The sequence below is a fragment of the Cebidichthys violaceus genome, unplaced genomic scaffold (assembly GCF_023349555.1).
Source record: "Cebidichthys violaceus isolate CVI_PGR_0920_01 unplaced genomic scaffold, fCebVio1.0.p SCAF_7, whole genome shotgun sequence".
In the NCBI taxonomy this organism is placed as follows: domain Eukaryota; kingdom Metazoa; phylum Chordata; class Actinopteri; order Perciformes; family Stichaeidae; genus Cebidichthys; species Cebidichthys violaceus.
Window position 1 is genome coordinate 1,585,327 of NW_027176927.1, and position 16,808 is coordinate 1,602,134.

At 37.5% G+C, this 16,808-nt stretch overlaps 2 protein-coding genes across 3 annotated transcripts; both read left to right on the forward strand.

The window, feature by feature from the left end:
• Positions 1–229: 229 nt before the first annotated feature.
• Positions 230–6,454, forward strand: LOC137891709 (sialic acid-binding Ig-like lectin 14). Its single transcript, XM_068736459.1, has 8 exons — positions 230–937; positions 1,378–1,439; positions 1,788–2,192; positions 2,464–2,784; positions 3,492–3,773; positions 3,860–4,141; positions 4,682–4,775; positions 4,873–6,454. The coding sequence occupies exons 1-8, from the start codon at positions 846–848 to the stop codon at positions 4,979–4,981; spliced, it is 1,647 nt and encodes a 548-aa protein (XP_068592560.1). The 5' UTR covers positions 230–845; the 3' UTR covers positions 4,982–6,454.
• A 2,058-nt stretch (positions 6,455–8,512) lies between these two features.
• On the forward strand, positions 8,513–15,907 carry LOC137891509 (myelin-associated glycoprotein-like). 2 transcript variants are annotated; one of them, XM_068736157.1, is made up of 10 exons: positions 8,513–8,606; positions 9,003–9,119; positions 9,552–9,965; positions 10,245–10,565; positions 11,411–11,713; positions 12,117–12,398; positions 12,484–12,774; positions 12,969–13,074; positions 13,176–13,245; positions 14,013–15,907. In XM_068736157.1, exons 2-10 carry the CDS (start codon positions 9,059–9,061, stop codon positions 14,400–14,402), a joined length of 2,238 nt encoding a protein of 745 aa, XP_068592258.1. In that variant the 5' UTR covers positions 8,513–8,606; positions 9,003–9,058; the 3' UTR covers positions 14,403–15,907. The 2 variants fall into 2 exon arrangements, with proteins under 2 accessions (XP_068592258.1, XP_068592259.1); XM_068736158.1 differs by having other exon boundaries at positions 12,972–13,074.
• Positions 15,908–16,808: the final 901 nt, after the last annotated feature.

A 16,808-nucleotide genomic window follows, 5' to 3' on the forward strand; every position in this document is an offset into this window, starting at 1 on the left:
TTCCAAGACGCCCTCCTTTAAACTGGTGTGGATTTATGCATTCAATTTTACATAAATTATGAAGAGTTGTTAAACTACAAATTGCAGATCAGTATGCCGTTTTTAATTTAAAAAAAATTAACAATATATTTAGCTTTTTGGATTGATCTGTTTTTTCAAACTGATAAAATGTTTGACACTATTTGTATCTACTTTAGACAAATTAGGAAGTCATAGTTTACTAGTTTACTTCTCTTTTTAATGCGTTACAGGAATCAACTTCTTTTAAACAGAAAACACACTTGTTTATGTTTGAGATGAAATCATGAGTTTTCAGTTACAACAAAACTTCTTGTACATTCTACAATGTTGACAGGTTCTGTAGTGAGTGTTCAATATGCAGCATATAGAAACAGATAAGGACCAATGTGAAGCCAGTTAGTAGTTAAATATAGTTATGGTCATAATCTACCATCTCAAAGTGTCAACAGGAAGTTATTAGAAAGAATACAGTGATGCCATGTAAGACAATGTTTAAATGAATAATCACTTCTGAGACTTTTCTGAGAACACAACTTAGAGATGTTGCACATTAAACCATAAAAAACACTCTGCTACAAATATGGAGCTTCTTGCAGTTGAGTTAAGAACTAGGATTAAAAGAAATATTCTATTTTTTTATTTCATGCACTTAGCGCAGGACTGAATACTGAAATTAAACTATGTTAAATTTGTACATTATCAACTTGATACACAGTATATATTTATATTAACATATGCACACATTTTAGAGATTTGTGAGTGTGGCAGTCTAACGAGGGCCAGAGAAACTTCCTTTAAAATTGTTGTAGCACAAAGAGGAACGAATGACAAAAGAGAGGAAGAGTCAGTTCAGAGCAGAGACACTCAGCAGAGATCACTGTGGTGAGAAGAGAGCAGGAGAACAAGACAAAAAGAGGTAAAACACAACCTTCACCTTACTTTTTAAATCATATTTCTAAATTATAAATGAAGACTGTAGAAGTCATTCTCTACTGACTAATGTCATAAAATGCTTTTTAGAATTCCTTGCGTTACTTGTTACACTAATGTGTGCATTTCATTGTGGGGGGGGGGGGGGGGGGGGGGTGTAGTAGATAAAGCTGCCACAGATAATTGAAGTTTATTTATTTCACAGGTTGGAACAGATATTACAAAAGTTCTTGGAAATAAAACATTTTGCGGGAATCACAACCCTGAAGATGATGTTAGCTAAATTTATCAATGTCACTACAGAAAACGTGAACCTGCAACATCATGTATTTAAAGATTTTTCTGCTCCAGTTTCATAAAGTGAAACATTTGAATGTTTGTCCTTCTGAAAGAAAAAGACACTGACTGTCTCAATCTTCAAATCAGGATGTTTGTTCTCATCTGGACGACTCTGCTCTTCTCTGTGAGAGGCTTCACTGCTGTCACAGGTATGTATATATTTTATTATAATCTTGTGATGACAACAATAAAAGAGATGAACAATATAGATAACAATATGCTGTGATAAATGTCCTCATTAGTAGCATTACTCAAAGCATCTATTGAGTAATTTGGGAACTTTGGGACTGATAGATGAAATTGCCTAATATATAGAATATTTGACTTGTTTTATTAAGTATTTATTGTAAATGTAAATGTAATTTTTTGTTTTTGTTTTGTAAAACAAAAACACTCCCAGTAGAAGCGCTCCTTTACCATTTATTAAATATCATGGAGTATTATCAAGATTTAAATATCTCCTTTCAATGTTTTTGTCTCACTGTTTCCATTAACAGGTGCATCAGTGAGGGGACAATGTGACAACGGATACTGTATCGCTCTCAGTGAAGGAGAAATAACAGCAGAGGCTGGACTCTGTGTTGTGATACCGTGTTCTTTCACCACTGCTTCTGTCTTTACACCCAAACATATAGTGTGGTACAAATGTGAACCATCTAAAAGAAGATGTGGGGATCCAGTCATGATATTCCACACTAACAACAACAACAACAAAGTTCAGTCTGGGTTTATGGGACAAGTTTCACTGTTGGAGCCTGACGTGAGTCAGAAGAACTGCAGCATCATCATCAATGACCTCACTGAGTCAGACTCTGGATCATATCAACTCAGAGTTAATGGTTTACGATATGGGGTTGGCAGTGGATTTACATTCTCCCTAAAAGCAACTGTCTCTGTTAAAGGTATGAACAGCTACAACAAACACTTACAGTGAAGATGTTCATTCTATTCAACATATTTGCTGTATTTGTAGTTTGAAAAGAAAAATAATGAAATAATGTTTGGTATTTGTCAACCTCTGTGGGCAAACAGTAGGAACTGCACCAGTTCCTGATAAAACACTGATTTAATGAGATGTTGAACAAAGTATCAGATTATTTCAGCCTGAACTTAAGTGAATGGTGACCTTCAGGCTGCTCACCTGATTCCACTCATCGACTGCTCTCCCTTCAGGTCTGACCCTGAAGCCCACAGTGATGATTCCTCCTCTGACAGAGGGACAGCAGACCACACTGACCTGCACTGCTCCTGGTCTCTGCTCTGGATCTGATCCTAAAATCACCTGGACGTGGAGAGGAGCAGGAGAGAAGGACTCTCACATCACAGGAAACATCACTGCTGTCAAGACTGAGAATCTGACTGCCGTCACACAGAGACACAGCTCAACTTTCACCTTTGACCCTTCAGCTGAACAGCACGGCACCAACGTCACCTGTAAGGTCAGCTTCACCAACAACATCAGTACAGAGGAGACAGTGACTCTGAATGTGACCTGTGAGTATAGCACATACTGCACTTTATTCTCACCTTTACGTTGTCATGTCATTTTTGATGGTTTTATGAAGTTTGTTGGACTTTACAACCTCAACGGTGTTCTTGCAGAAATGTTGGGAATTTGTGGCTTTTAAAACATTGTGTAGATAGATTTGAGGTGAATTAAGATCTGAACAATGACACTGGAACAGCCACACTTGTCATCCTTAACGTGCCAAAAGAATATTTTGTACTGTACGTCTGCACCACAAAAAAATCTGAACTACACCCTTCCTGCAGGTTTGTGAGAAGGTGTTATGCTTTAGAAAGTAACCGCAGTGAAACAATCAGAAAATATTGTTTCATTCTTCTGATTTATGGCTTTGTTCTCTCTATAGATGATCCCTCTTCAGTCACTTTCTAGCTCGCTTGACTATTGCTTCGGTTTCTCTCTCTCACTCGCTCGTTGAGCCAGAAAGAAAAGCAACTGACAAAGTGAACAGCTTTTCATATATTTTTATGCTTCCTGTTCAATATTTTGTGTCTGGATGGATGTTTTTTTTCTTACATATTGGGTTCTAACCAACATAATAATTTTATAAAAAATATTTCACACATATTGAGGTATTTTTAAGGCTTCCAGGTGGTTTTCAGCCTGGAGCCACATATTTAGGATAAAACATTTGTCTGACAAATTCTAAACGTTTGTCTAAAATTTTGTCTTAAAGATGTGAAGAAACCTGTGATCACCGGAATGACAACAGTTAAAGAGGGAGATGCTCTAAATCTAACCTGCAGTGTTGAAAGTTCCCCTCCTTCTGTTGTCACCTGGACCAAACTTGACTCCAACAAAAACCTGCAAAGTGAAAATGTAATCGTCCTGCAGAACGACTCTGGATCAGCCACTCTTGTCATCCTTAATGTGACAGCAGAATACTCTGGACAGTACATCTGTACTGCAGAGCACCAGATCACCACTCTGACTACACCTGCTGAAGTAAACGTGAAATGTAAGTAGGCTGTAGATGGAAAGATGTTCACTTTGTTTTACTTTATTGTTTGCTGTGTTGTTGAGGTTCTTCTTTTGTGTTTGCAGTTCTTCCAAAGTTCTTAAGTAGCCCTCCATGTGAGGTCCAGTCGGAGGTCCTGACTTGTGTGTGTATCAGTGAAGGGTTTCCTTTACCCACCATCACATGGCCGATGTTGGAGACTCCCTCTGAATACTCTGTCATTACCAATCAGTCAAGCCACACTGTCATCAGCTTCACTGTGTCTGTAAAACGCCGCAACTACACCACTGTTGAGTGTGTCAGCAGCAATGAAATCGGGAAAGCAAAAAAGAACCTCACAGTCAGAATAAATGACTTGAAACAAGATGGTAAGTTTTGACAAATACAAAACCTCCCTAGATCACTACACTATAATAGTCAACAGCACCGTCACCCTAACTGTCAAAGACCACAGCAACACTGTTGTTGAGTGTATCAGTAACAATGAAGTTGGGTTAGCACAACACAAAGTCACCATCATAACTTCAGAGAGGCGGGAAGGTGAACACACACATATCTAATCACTGATATCAATAAGAATGTTTTGTTGAATTTATTAAAGAGCAATTTGTTTAGCAGATTCTATGAAAATGTACAATATGTTGAACATTTTATAATAAATGATTTAATCCAATAGAGAACATGTAAGTTTGTTTTGGCCTTCAGCTGTAATAGAAACCACACTATCGGCTATCATTTAAATATTTTTGACTATTTCCATTTATAGATTTATGTCATTTTTGTTACCTATCATTTACAGCTAACACCGTTTATTGGCAGTCTATAGTTCACACAGTAGCCATTAGGTGTACAGCTTTAATACCACTTGAAGAGTCATACAATCTACATGATGTCATTTGTAAAAGCAGATCAAGGACCAAGTGCAGAACTTCCCTGGATCATCGTTGCTGTTGTTTCTCTCATTGTGAATGTCATCTGCATAGTCCTCTTGATGTTCTGTTGGTAAGTTAATACTTCATCATGTTATGCTTTGATCCTCTGTCAATGCTGTGGAGACTTTTAACAACACATCATGTCTCACTCTGTCTTCTCTCCAAAGGAACACAAGGAAAAAGGTGAAACCAAACCAAGAAGACATAACTTACATTTCACTGCGGAAAACAGACCAATCACCAGAGTATGACGTTATTGCTCGACCTCGGAACTAACGAGTGTTAGCTTCCACCGAGTAGAACAAGACGGTACTTCCTTACAACATGCGTAGAATTTTATGAGTATTGCATTTCTTCGAGTTATTTTTAATTTAAGTGTAACTTATATCTTGCTTTATACAGTATTATTATTTTTTAGTTTACATTTCATGAACCTTTATTGACTGAGTGGAGGTCCGCTGAGCCTTTGATTGAGCCGATGTTTATGAGTAAATAGATAGAAATGTGTTTTTCCACATTTGACAAACAATGAAAAGTTATTTTTTCTACACAGAACTATGAATATTTTTCCCAAATAATATTGAACCTAGAGTATCAGACTAAATGGCACTTTGTTATCCTTCCATTATAAAGTAAAAGATAAAGCAGCTAAGGAAACCGTTATTGTTGTTAAGGTATTCCCATAATGCATGAATATCGGTTATCTTCGTTGAAACATTGTAATCTCTGGTGTGACTTAACGAGTTAATTAATTATGTCAGTGATAGAGCATTTTAAACCCACAACTTAACCTTGCTATTTAACACATATTTGATTACTGTTGTCCTTTTTTTCCATACATGACCAATATAATGTTAATTTGATCATCACTACCTAACTCCCACTGCCGATATTAGCCAGTAACACAGACCATTTACAGTAAGGCACGTACGATATGTGCAATATGTACTGTGCATTTTTGAAGCAACATAAAAATAAGTAATAAATGCCAAATGGTATCCTATATTAATATTTATATAGTATAATAAGATACTAATATGAAACCAGTCATATCACAAAATGTGTGAGGTTTCAGAGCATATTGGGATGTATGTTTAAAAAACAAGCATACATAAATGGTTGTTGCCTCCCAATAACGATAAGATATGATACGTGATGCGATAAATGTTACATCATGGAAGTCAGTGTGTCAGTCTCAGAAGAGGAGAAATAATATCTAACACTGGGCAGGAGCACTTCCTGAATCCTTGTTTTTGCATAAAGAGGAAGGAAAAAGAAAAGTGAGGAGAGGAAGAATCAGTTCAGAGCAGAAACACTCTGCAGATTTGAATTATAAATCAATTCGTCTGATTCTTCCCTAATCAAAATATAAAAAATGTCCCGGTATGGTTGCTGGTGAGGAGAGTTAGACTGAGCTAGAGAAATGGTGCTTGAGGATGAGAGGATTACAGATATTTACTTTGGTGTTTATCACAGTTGGAGTATCAATGATTAGGTGGTCCAGAAATATGGCAGAGATCTTTATTGTGTTGGCCTTGGTGTTACCTTTATCTATGCAGCACCTTTCAAAGAGATTTCACAAACTGCTTCATCAAATATTAAAGATAATTGTTGACAAAAAATATATGCTTTTTGAGTTGCTACCAAATCACATAGTTCAGCTTTTCCACCTTGAATTCATCAGCTTATTAGTAGCATGCATTGCCTTTATTTGAAACAAATTCAAATGACTCATTTGTTTACCAAAGATATTCTGGATAAATAAATATGTTAAATTAAATTGTGTTGTGTTGTCTGGTCAATGCCGCTAACAACAGCAACTATATGAAACAAGAACTGTCATAGTAGCCTTTCTTCATCGTTGATCAAATATCATGGTGCATTGTGAAAATCTATAAATCTTGGGTGCCTCTATTCTGTTAGGACCCTCACTCTCTGGAACAACCTCCCTAAGCAGATCACAATGGTACGGTCCTTATCCTCTTTTAAATCCCTCTTAAATGAGGCCTTTGTGGACTAAATATCCATTTTACATGGTTAATGGACATTTTGCCAACGTGAAAGACAGCTCGCAGTTCTTCAGACACCGGTAGTCAAACAAACACCACTTTACTGTAGCTTCACTGCTGGGAAAATATATCCAGTTCAGCTAATGCCAGTAAAAAAAACATTGTTGTTGATGCTGTGATGTAAGAAGCATTAAGGTCCTTTAATTAAGATTTGATTAAAGTACTGTATACATATTCACTTATGTTACTATTTTAACTCATTGTACCCCCAAATTACTTGCAAAAGGGCCCTTAAGTACTTATATAATATGCACGTCAACTATATACTACATACTGTGTACTTATACTTCACAATCTTGAATGCAAGATTTTTATTGCGCTATAATGCGACGCATATTTCTACTTTAGAGGAAAACCAAATACCATTACATTTACCTGACAGGAGAATGTTTCTGGTTCTGTTTCAGATTTTACTCCAAATATAACAATTCAAATATGATTCATTAATATTCACTAAAGTATCCACCGTCATTGAAATGAAAGCTCCACCTTGAACAGACGTTAAGTACATTTAAGTACATTGTGCCGATAATGCCTCATTCACTTTGAATGCAGGACGTATTCATTGGACGTAATCTCTTCATACAAGGCCTTTCTTGTGAAACAGTAGCAGGAGCATTCAGAATATTCAGAGGCTTGAATGGTTCTCTTATGGCACTTCAAATGTAGCTACTGCCATCTTGTGGCCCTTCTACATTACTACAAAATACAGTTTGGCTGCCCGGGACATGAACACACCCCCAGTGACTGAAGTAGAACAATAACACTTTAGACGAATGCACTTTAAGGACAAATATTACTGGGACCACAACAGAAAATTCCAGATGAATATTCAACATCCAGGTATTCCCATTATAGACACTAGCCCATTGACCGAATACAGTCCAGCCATATACAAGGTTTTACCCTAGTCTAGATTAAATTAAGATTTCACAATTGATTGTCACGATGATTATTAATAAACAGATTTATTGGTTGAGACAGATTTGCAGTCTGTCTTTCTAACCTCTGGTAACTCAACCATTTCTACAGGTTCTGCTATCAGGCATCAGACATAAAGTAAATGATTGAGATGCATTGGAGCCAGTACTTTGTAAGAACTTGTTTTAATCTAGCACCTTAAAGTGCTTAATCACTACATTGACTTTGACCAATTATAAACCAGAAAACACACAAATATGCGGAAGTGGTTCCTAAGTTTCTGCATGCATTTGTAATGAGGAAATGTTGAAAGCAGAGACTTTTTATTTGACTCTCTTGGTTCTTAATGCACTTCATTCGTCACAAGTTATCATTTTAATACAAGATTAAAACAATGTTCATTTAACCATCATGACTCAACTTTCACTGCATATATTAAGCAGTATGTGTTGTGCGTTGTTTCAGCAATTAAAGAAGCTTCATAAAGTAGTTCAATATTAACACATAAACAATGCTTAGTGCTTTATATGGTTTGGTGGTTTCTCAAGATTACAAGATTTTGTAGTTTTACAGACTTCCTTTTTCAAAAACGTTCATATTACCTCACAGTCGGGGAGATGATCTAAAAAAAAACAAGCAATCAAAAATCACTTTTCATCATAAGATGCTAAAAGCACAAATTTCTCATGAGAGATATACACATATCGTGACATTATGAGATATGAGAGTATAAAAGCCTGTCGGTCACAGGAGAGGAGACATTTTGCTCTGTGGTGTGTGGGGGAACTTCCTGAAACCCTGTTGTTGCACAAACAGAGAAGAAATAGAAAAGTGACGAAAGGATGAATCAGTTAAAGGAAGAAACACTCTACAGTGATCACTGTTGAGAGCAGAGAGCGAGACAGGAAAAGGTAAAATCCAACATTTATAGTTATTTGTTAAATATCTTTTTGCACTGTAAATGTAAGTTGTTGAACTGATTCATTCTTGCAATTGTCTTTTGACAATACTGGATTTTCTGGTTCAGTAAAGGTGGACTATGCTTGAGAAAACATGTTTGGGGATGGGAGTATTAATTTATGTTTATCAGAGTTGGTGGTAAATCCAGTAAAAGGTTCAGTTTTCACAAAGCTTGATTGCTGTAAAGATTATTGTTCAAACGTTTACTTACAGTATGAAGGATCTTTTTGAGAACAGATGTCACAACTATGGAATAAGTGAACGTGTAACATCCTGTATTAAGATCTGTGATGTCGGCTGTGGAGCTTCCTTTGCTTCAGTTCCTCTAATGTTTATTGCACGTTCAGTGTAAAGTTTGTCCTGTGGAGGGAGAGACTGACTGTCTCAATCATCGACAATCAGGATGTTTGTTCTCATCTGGGCGACTCTGCTATTCTCTGGGAGACGCATCAATGCTGTCACTGGTATGTATCTTAATTATAATCTTGTTATCATGCCTACATTAGAGATTTGAAGTGTGAACAAAATAGATAGCAATAATGATAAATGTCCTCATGTTTTCCTGTCATGCTGCAGTAGTTAGTTCTCCTATCAGATCATTAGTAGCACTCCTCACAGCATTCATTTACATGCTTGGAAACTCTGACTTGCATAAATAGTTATTTAAATGGATGATTTGTTTTTCAGTTTAATTGTGGATAAAGAAACTTAGTTAAATACATAAATTCTGTTTTGTTGTCTGATCAACGCTGCTTCCATCAGCAGTTATATGAAACAAAAGCATAGTAGTAGCTTTCTCCATCATTTATTAAATCATCATTTATTAAATATTATGTTCTATTGGTATATTAAAATAACCTGGATCCCTGTTTTGTTTTCACTGTTTCCATTAACAGGTGAATCAGTGAGGGAATTCAAACACTGTCCCATAGCCGAATACTGTATCACTCTCAGTGAAGGAGAAATAACAGCAGAGGCTGGACTCTGTGTTGTGATACCGTGTTCTTTCACCACTGCTTCTGTCTTTACACCCAAACATATGGTGTGGTACAAATGTGAACCATCTAAAGAAAGATGTGAGGATTCAGACGTGATATTCCACACTAACAACAACAACAACAAAGTTCAGTCTGGGTTTATGGGACGAGTTTCACTGTTGGAGCCTGACGTGAGTCAGAAGAACTGCAGCATCATCATCAATGACCTCACTGAGTCAGACTCTGGATCATATCAATTCAGAGTTAATGGTTTACTGTATTATGCTGAGAGTGGATTTACATTCCCCCCAAAAGCAACTGTCTCTGTTAAAGGTATGAACAGCTACAACAAACACTTACAGTGAAGATGTTCATTCTATTCAACATATTTGCTGTATTTGTAGTTTGAAAAGAATAATAATGAAATAATGTTTGGTATTTGTCGACCTCTGTGGGCAAACAGTAGGAACTGCACCAGTTCCTGATAAAACTTTGACTTATTGCCCCATCAAGATGTTTAATAAAGTATCAGATTATTTCAGCCTGAACTTAAGTGAATGGTGACCTTCAGGCTGCTCACCTGATTCCACTCATCGACTGCTCTCCCTTCAGGTCTGACCCTGAAGCCCACAGTGATGATTCCTCCTCTGACAGAGGGACAGCAGACCACACTGACCTGCACTGCTCCTGGTCTCTGCTCTGGATCTGATCCTAAAATCACCTGGAGGTGGAGAGGAGCAGGAGAGAAGGACTCTCACATCACAGGAAACATCACTGCTGTCAAGACTGAGAATCTGCCTGCTGTCACACAGAGACACAGCTCAACTTTCACCTTTGACCCTTCAGCTGAACAGCACGGCACCAACGTCACCTGTAAGGTCAGCTTCACCAACAACATCACTACAGAGGAGACAGTGACTCTGAATGTGACCTGTGAGTTTAAGCACATTCTGCACTTTATTCTCACCTTTACTTTTTAAAATGTTTTCTAATCACATCAACAGTGTTCTTACAGGGAAGTTGTGAGTTTTGGGGTTTCTGATTTTCATTCTAAGAGCTAAAACTGACAGCAAGGCTCCAGACTTAATTATTTTTTTCACCATCCCTGACCCGTCCCAAAAAATATATCAATGTAAACTGTCAAAAAATCGAAATGTTATCCTTTTTCTTTGTTATTTTCATCTATTGTGGTTATCTGTATATTTAAATACTTCCTTTAAGAAATCTTGGCATCAGTAGTCTTAATTATGTATTATAAGCAGATTAAAGCTAGTGTTAATAAGCTGAACATGTCATAACTCCCTCTATAATTCCTATTTTATATTCAGGTAAAATCGTCTCCTTCAAACAACAGTTTTCATTCAATTTTATTGCCAAAAACAAAAGATAACATTTTAACATATCATGATAGGGTTATAATTTACTTTCCCCAATATTCAATTTTACTGAGTGGACCTTGAACGCACCACAATGCACCGTAACCTCCGTTAGCTGTTAGCTCTGTGATGTCTGCAGAGAAGCAAATCACTGTGGTTACTCTGAGCAGCATGGATGGGAATGAATTTCAACATAATAAGTGTCTCAAGATCAAGCTAGTTGTTCCAGATGTTTTTAAGGTTTTTCCTCCACTTCTTATTTTGAACATGAAGTTGTGACAAATGAGCTTCATGTCTTCTTCACTCTCCGACACATGTTGTGTGTGTGGCTGATTACTGTCTGTGCCGCTATGAATGATCGGTGCATCTCCATATAATACAGTGTGTCATTTTGTCTCATAGATGTGAAGGAATTTAGAATCACTGGGAATACAAGTGTGAAGGAGGGTGAGACTCTGAATCTGACCTGCAGTGTTGAAAGTTTCCCTCCATCTCTCATCACGTGGACAAAACCTTCTGAGACAAACATGCCAAATGCAACAGAAACAAATTGGCAGAACAACAGTGAGACCTTCATGCAGACAGAAAGTGGAATCGGCACTTTTTCCATCTCTAATGTGACAACAGAAGAGTCTGGACTATACATCTGCAGAGCAAAATATCTGAATAATACCCTGGTGGAAAACGTTGATGTAAAAGTCATATGTAAGTACAATGTACATCTGTTCTAAGACAGAACATTTATTGTCGTATTTTGCTCTTTCTTTAAATGTTTAGAGCAAATGTTTACTGTATTTGCTTTAGTTTCTAATGGAAATACATTTTTTTAAAAAGCCTTCGGATCGATGAAGGCATTGTGAAGACCTCCAGGTGGTTCTCAGCCAAATTGGAGCCAAATCTTTAGAATCATAAAAACTTGTGTTGTCTGTTAAAACCAGTGTGTGTAGAGTCTGAACATCTTTAGAAGTTGGCGCCCTGCTGTGGTCCTATTTAAAAAGGAACATACTGCAGACAATGCATGAATGCAATGACAATAAATCTAGTATTCGTTTCCAACCTCTTCACCGTATCTTAACTTGAAATATTTTGTTCATTATTTGCTTCACAGATATGAAGAAACCTTTAATCACAGGTGATACAAGAGTGGAGGAGGGAGATGCTCTGAATTTAACCTGTAGTGTTGAAAGTTTCCCTCCATCTCATATCACATGGACTGTACTTGACTCCAACACAAAGCTGTTCAATGGACTTGACACCGACCTGCAGAACCACACTGGATCAGCCACACTTGTCATCCCTAATGTGACGATAGAAGATTCCGGACACTACATCTGTACAGCACAACACCTGGACAGGACTGTGACTACATTTGCTGATGTAACAGTGATTCGTAAGTAGACTGTACTTCAAGGAAGTTCATGTTCACACTCTCAGCATTTTGTTTTGAGATTGTGATTCTGCTTGTGTGCTTACAGGGTTTTCAAAGATCTTCAAAAGCTCTGGGTGTGAGGTTCAGTCGGAGGTCCTGACTTGTGTGTGCATCAGTGAGGGGTTTCCTTTACCCACCATCACATGGCCGCTGTTGAAGAACCACACTGAGTACTCCATCATTACCACTGTGTCAAACCACACAGTCAACAGCACCGTCACCCTAACTGTAAAAGACCACAGCAACACTTCTGTTGAGTGTGTCAGCAGCAATGGAAATAGGGAAGCAAAAGAAAACCTCAAAATCCAAATGACCATATTAGAAAAAAAAGAAAAAGGTAAGTGTTCTCAACTAAAACACTGAAGCTACTGTGGACCACTGCCTTATGACATCTTTAGTACCCTAATTATTTCACTGTGACCTTTTCTATTTGGACAAACCATTGAGCAAGCTGTCAGAAGATAATACAATGTTGCATATTAGCGTTCAGAACGACATGGACAGACATTTTTCTTTTGTTCCTCTTGATAGCAGATCAGTCCAAAGAACTAGTTTCATGGCTGGAAGTCATCATTGCCTTTTTGATTGGGTTACTTCTTTCAGCAGTCCTTTGCTGTTTGGCCACAAAATGCCACAGGTACACTATTTCATTATTAATTATTAATTCCCGGCTGTTGTTTGTGGATAAAATGCCGAAATTAATGTTAATTTGTTACTGTTTTTGATAAATTTTTCCAGAAAAAATCAGAAGATCTCTAGAAATCGGGATGAGACTCTGGAGATGGCGACCAGTCAAGAGGCTCCACTGGTATTTCTATTAATTCTGATAAACATTTTGGGATCACCTGTTATATTGATGATTTTCTTCTTTCCTAAAAATTACTATTTTAACAGAGACAGAGAGAATATTTCGGACACCAAATGTAAAAGAAGGAAAAACGATTATTGAACGATTAAGTCGATGTCCCCAGAGTGTTAAATGTGAGGGGAAATATTGTTGTAACCCTAGACTATTATGGAACTATAACGGTGCTCATTTCTGGTCTCTAAATATTTTGGGCCCTCTGCAGTCTGCTCAGTGAATAGATCATAGAGGTTTAGTCAGTCCATAGTTTGTTCAGCTGATATTCTGTGATCCAATTCCAATAGTGCTAACCCTACACTATCCTTTATTATTTATTTGTGACCTTTTAAGAATAGCTTTGCTTAAGCAACACACCAGTCAAATGTTTTTGCAAACCCTTCATTGTGGAGGTTAGTTTATGGCTTTTTCCAGTTACACCTACAGTCTATGGGCATATCTATGCGTTGCACTCGTTGTCTTTTTGATTCTTCACAGTTCATTTTATTTGTATGCCCTCTGGCGTTTTGGGGAATAATGCAGCGCACAGCTCATAGAGTATAAACACCTCAGTACATACTCGGAGCTTGTGCTACGGCGCCAAGCGCGAGTATAAACAAAACTTTAATCAGCTCAAAGCCAAGCAGCTTCAAGCTAATTCTTTTTCAAACGCTACTATTTCATTCATGTTGCAGCTGCTGAATGAGTTGTCTAAACTACGTTGTTCCTGACAGATCGATGCTGGTCAAGCAGTCGATGATGATCAGACCTTCTACCAAGAGTTGGCTGAAGGAGAAGAAGGAGCTGCGGCAGCAGAGCAAGCAGCCCCTGATCTCAATGGTGGACCTAAAGATGTGGAGTACGCCAGCATCGATTTCTCCGTCTTGAGAAGAAAGACTACCAGGGAGGCAGCAAAGAAGCAAGAAACCACAGAGACCGAGTATGCTGAAATTAAGAAAGAAGTAAAAGAGGAAGTGGAAAACAATGGCGAAGAGGAAGGTTATGTGTTGGAGGGGGAGATGGTCACGGAGGATGAAGAGACGGAACCTTGTGTTCCTGAAGAGGACGACGGGGAGGACAATGCAGTGTACTCCAACGTGAAGGATATAATGTCTGAGATTTGAGGACTGTTGCATGGTGGAGTTGCGTGAGGATAAAGTTTCTTTGCTCTCATCAGTTGTGATGGATTGATGTAATGGACTGATGATGGATTGTTATTCCAGTGAATGAATGGCGGTCCTGTGAACGGTTTCTAACAGCTGCGGTCTTCAAACGCCACATTCAGCCTGAGGCGAAGTGACGGAGACGCTTCACACCTCCACATGTTAGGGGCTTTGTAAATCCATCCATTCATTCAGCTGAGGGTAAACTGGAAGTTGGACAGTTTCCTTATTCAAGTGTTATTGAGCTTAAATGTGTTGACTTTTCATAAACGTCCCAAATAAGAGCACCCACATCCATGAAGAAGTTGACTCCGCTATTACTCCACTGGTGTATAAAAGGACAACCACCTCGGTCCTCTCTGCTTCTGAGAGCTGAAGTGTGCTTTTGTTAAAAAACATATTATTTAACTAGAATAAACATGTGTCTTAAGTCAGAGATGTCTCTATTTCAGCGTGGCTCTAGGGATGACAACATCAGTCTGTTGATTGGTTTGTCTGACCACTGTGAGCCAGACTGAAATATCTCAACAGCTATTGGATGGATTCCCATTAAGTGTTATACATGTTCCCCAGGGGATGCATCACAATGACTTTGTTCATCCTGTGACTTTTCCTTTGCTCCACCATCAGGTTGGCATGTGGTTTTGAACGAACTGTCTGTATGGTAGAGACATGCGTATATGTCCACCTCAGGATAAAATGCTATTAACACTGGTTATCCCTGAACTTGTTTACATGTGACCAAATACCTGCAAAACGAATGACTCCCCTGTATGTTTTGTTTAATGCCAATTAGCAAATGATAGCATGCTAGCATTGTATTGTATGTAAGTTAGCATTTAGCTTAAAGCACCACTGCACTTGACACAGTGCTGTAGTGGCTGTAGTGTCTTAATCTTGTTTCCTTTTCATTTAAAGTGTCTGCAGCAAAGAAACTCAAAGGATAGGTTGAAATGTTGACATGTCTGTCTCAATACAATACTGGAATATATATTGAAAGAGTTAAATTCCTTCCTGAAGCAATTCCAGTGTAAAAGATAGGGAACCTTTTTTTTGCTGCTTTGCAGTGGAGGGTAGTAACACAGAGCACATTTCATCCTTAAAAGAGCTTTTGTAGATGTGGAGCTGTCTAACTCAGACTGCTGAAGCCTCATTTTAGCTTCAGCTGAATTTAATGATGCATGTTTTCACAGAATGACTGTAGATTTTTTTTCTCAATCTATTACAGTGGAATTGAATTCTGATGGGAAGTCTTCAGGGCCAGTGTGAACAGGATCAACAATTGCAGAAATGTTGATGTACATATGCATGTTAGTATTGTATGTAAAAAAAAAAAAAAAAAAGTTACACTCTCCTTTAAACTGGTGTGGATTCATGCATTCATTTTTATATAAAATAGGAAGAATTGTTAAACAACAAATTGCAGATCAGTATGTCGTTTTCAATTAAAAAAAACAAATATTTTATTTCGCTTTTTGGATTGATTTGTATTTGTTTGACCCAATTTGTATCTACTTTAGACAAACTAGGAAGTCATAGTTTACTTCTCTTTTTAATGTGTTACAGGAATCAACTTGCCTTCTTTTAAACAGAAAACACATTTCTTTATATTTTAGATGAAATCATGAGTTTTCAGTTACAACAAAACCTTTTTTCCTTCTAGTACAGTCTACAATGTTGACAGTTTCTGTAGTGAGTGTTCAATATGCAGAAATATAGAAACAGATAAGGCCAACTATAAAGCCAGTTAGTAGTTAAATATAGTTATGGTCATAATCTACCATCTCAAAGTGTCAACAGGAAGTTATTAGAAAGAATACAGTGATGCCATGTAAGGCAATGTTTAAATGAATAATCACTTCTGAGACTTTTCTGAGAACACAACTTAGAGATGTTGCACATTAAACCATAAAAACCACTCTGCTACAAATATGGAGCTTCCTGCAGTTGAGTTAAGAACCAGGATTAAAAGAAATATCTTATTTTTGTATCTGTCGGTATTTCATGCACTTAATTAGAGACAGCAGTTGTAGTACAGACCATTCGCATGCATGCACATTCACCACCCTATATGCACATGTATGTATTGTGTTGTGCTTTACAGTGTAGAAGGATAGTTGATAGATGAGGTATTTGGTTTCTTAAGGTGACACAATCTTCTCAAACACATCATACTTCCCCTTTCTAAGAGTTTCTCACGCATTTACAGTCCTAAAGAAAAAAAAAGCAAGACAGTCTCATTTTATTATTCAGCGTTAAAGTTGCACATTATCAACTTGATACACAGTATATATATATATTAACATATGCACACATTTTAGAGATTTGTGAGTGTGGCAGTCTAACGAGGGCCAGCAGTGTGAAGAG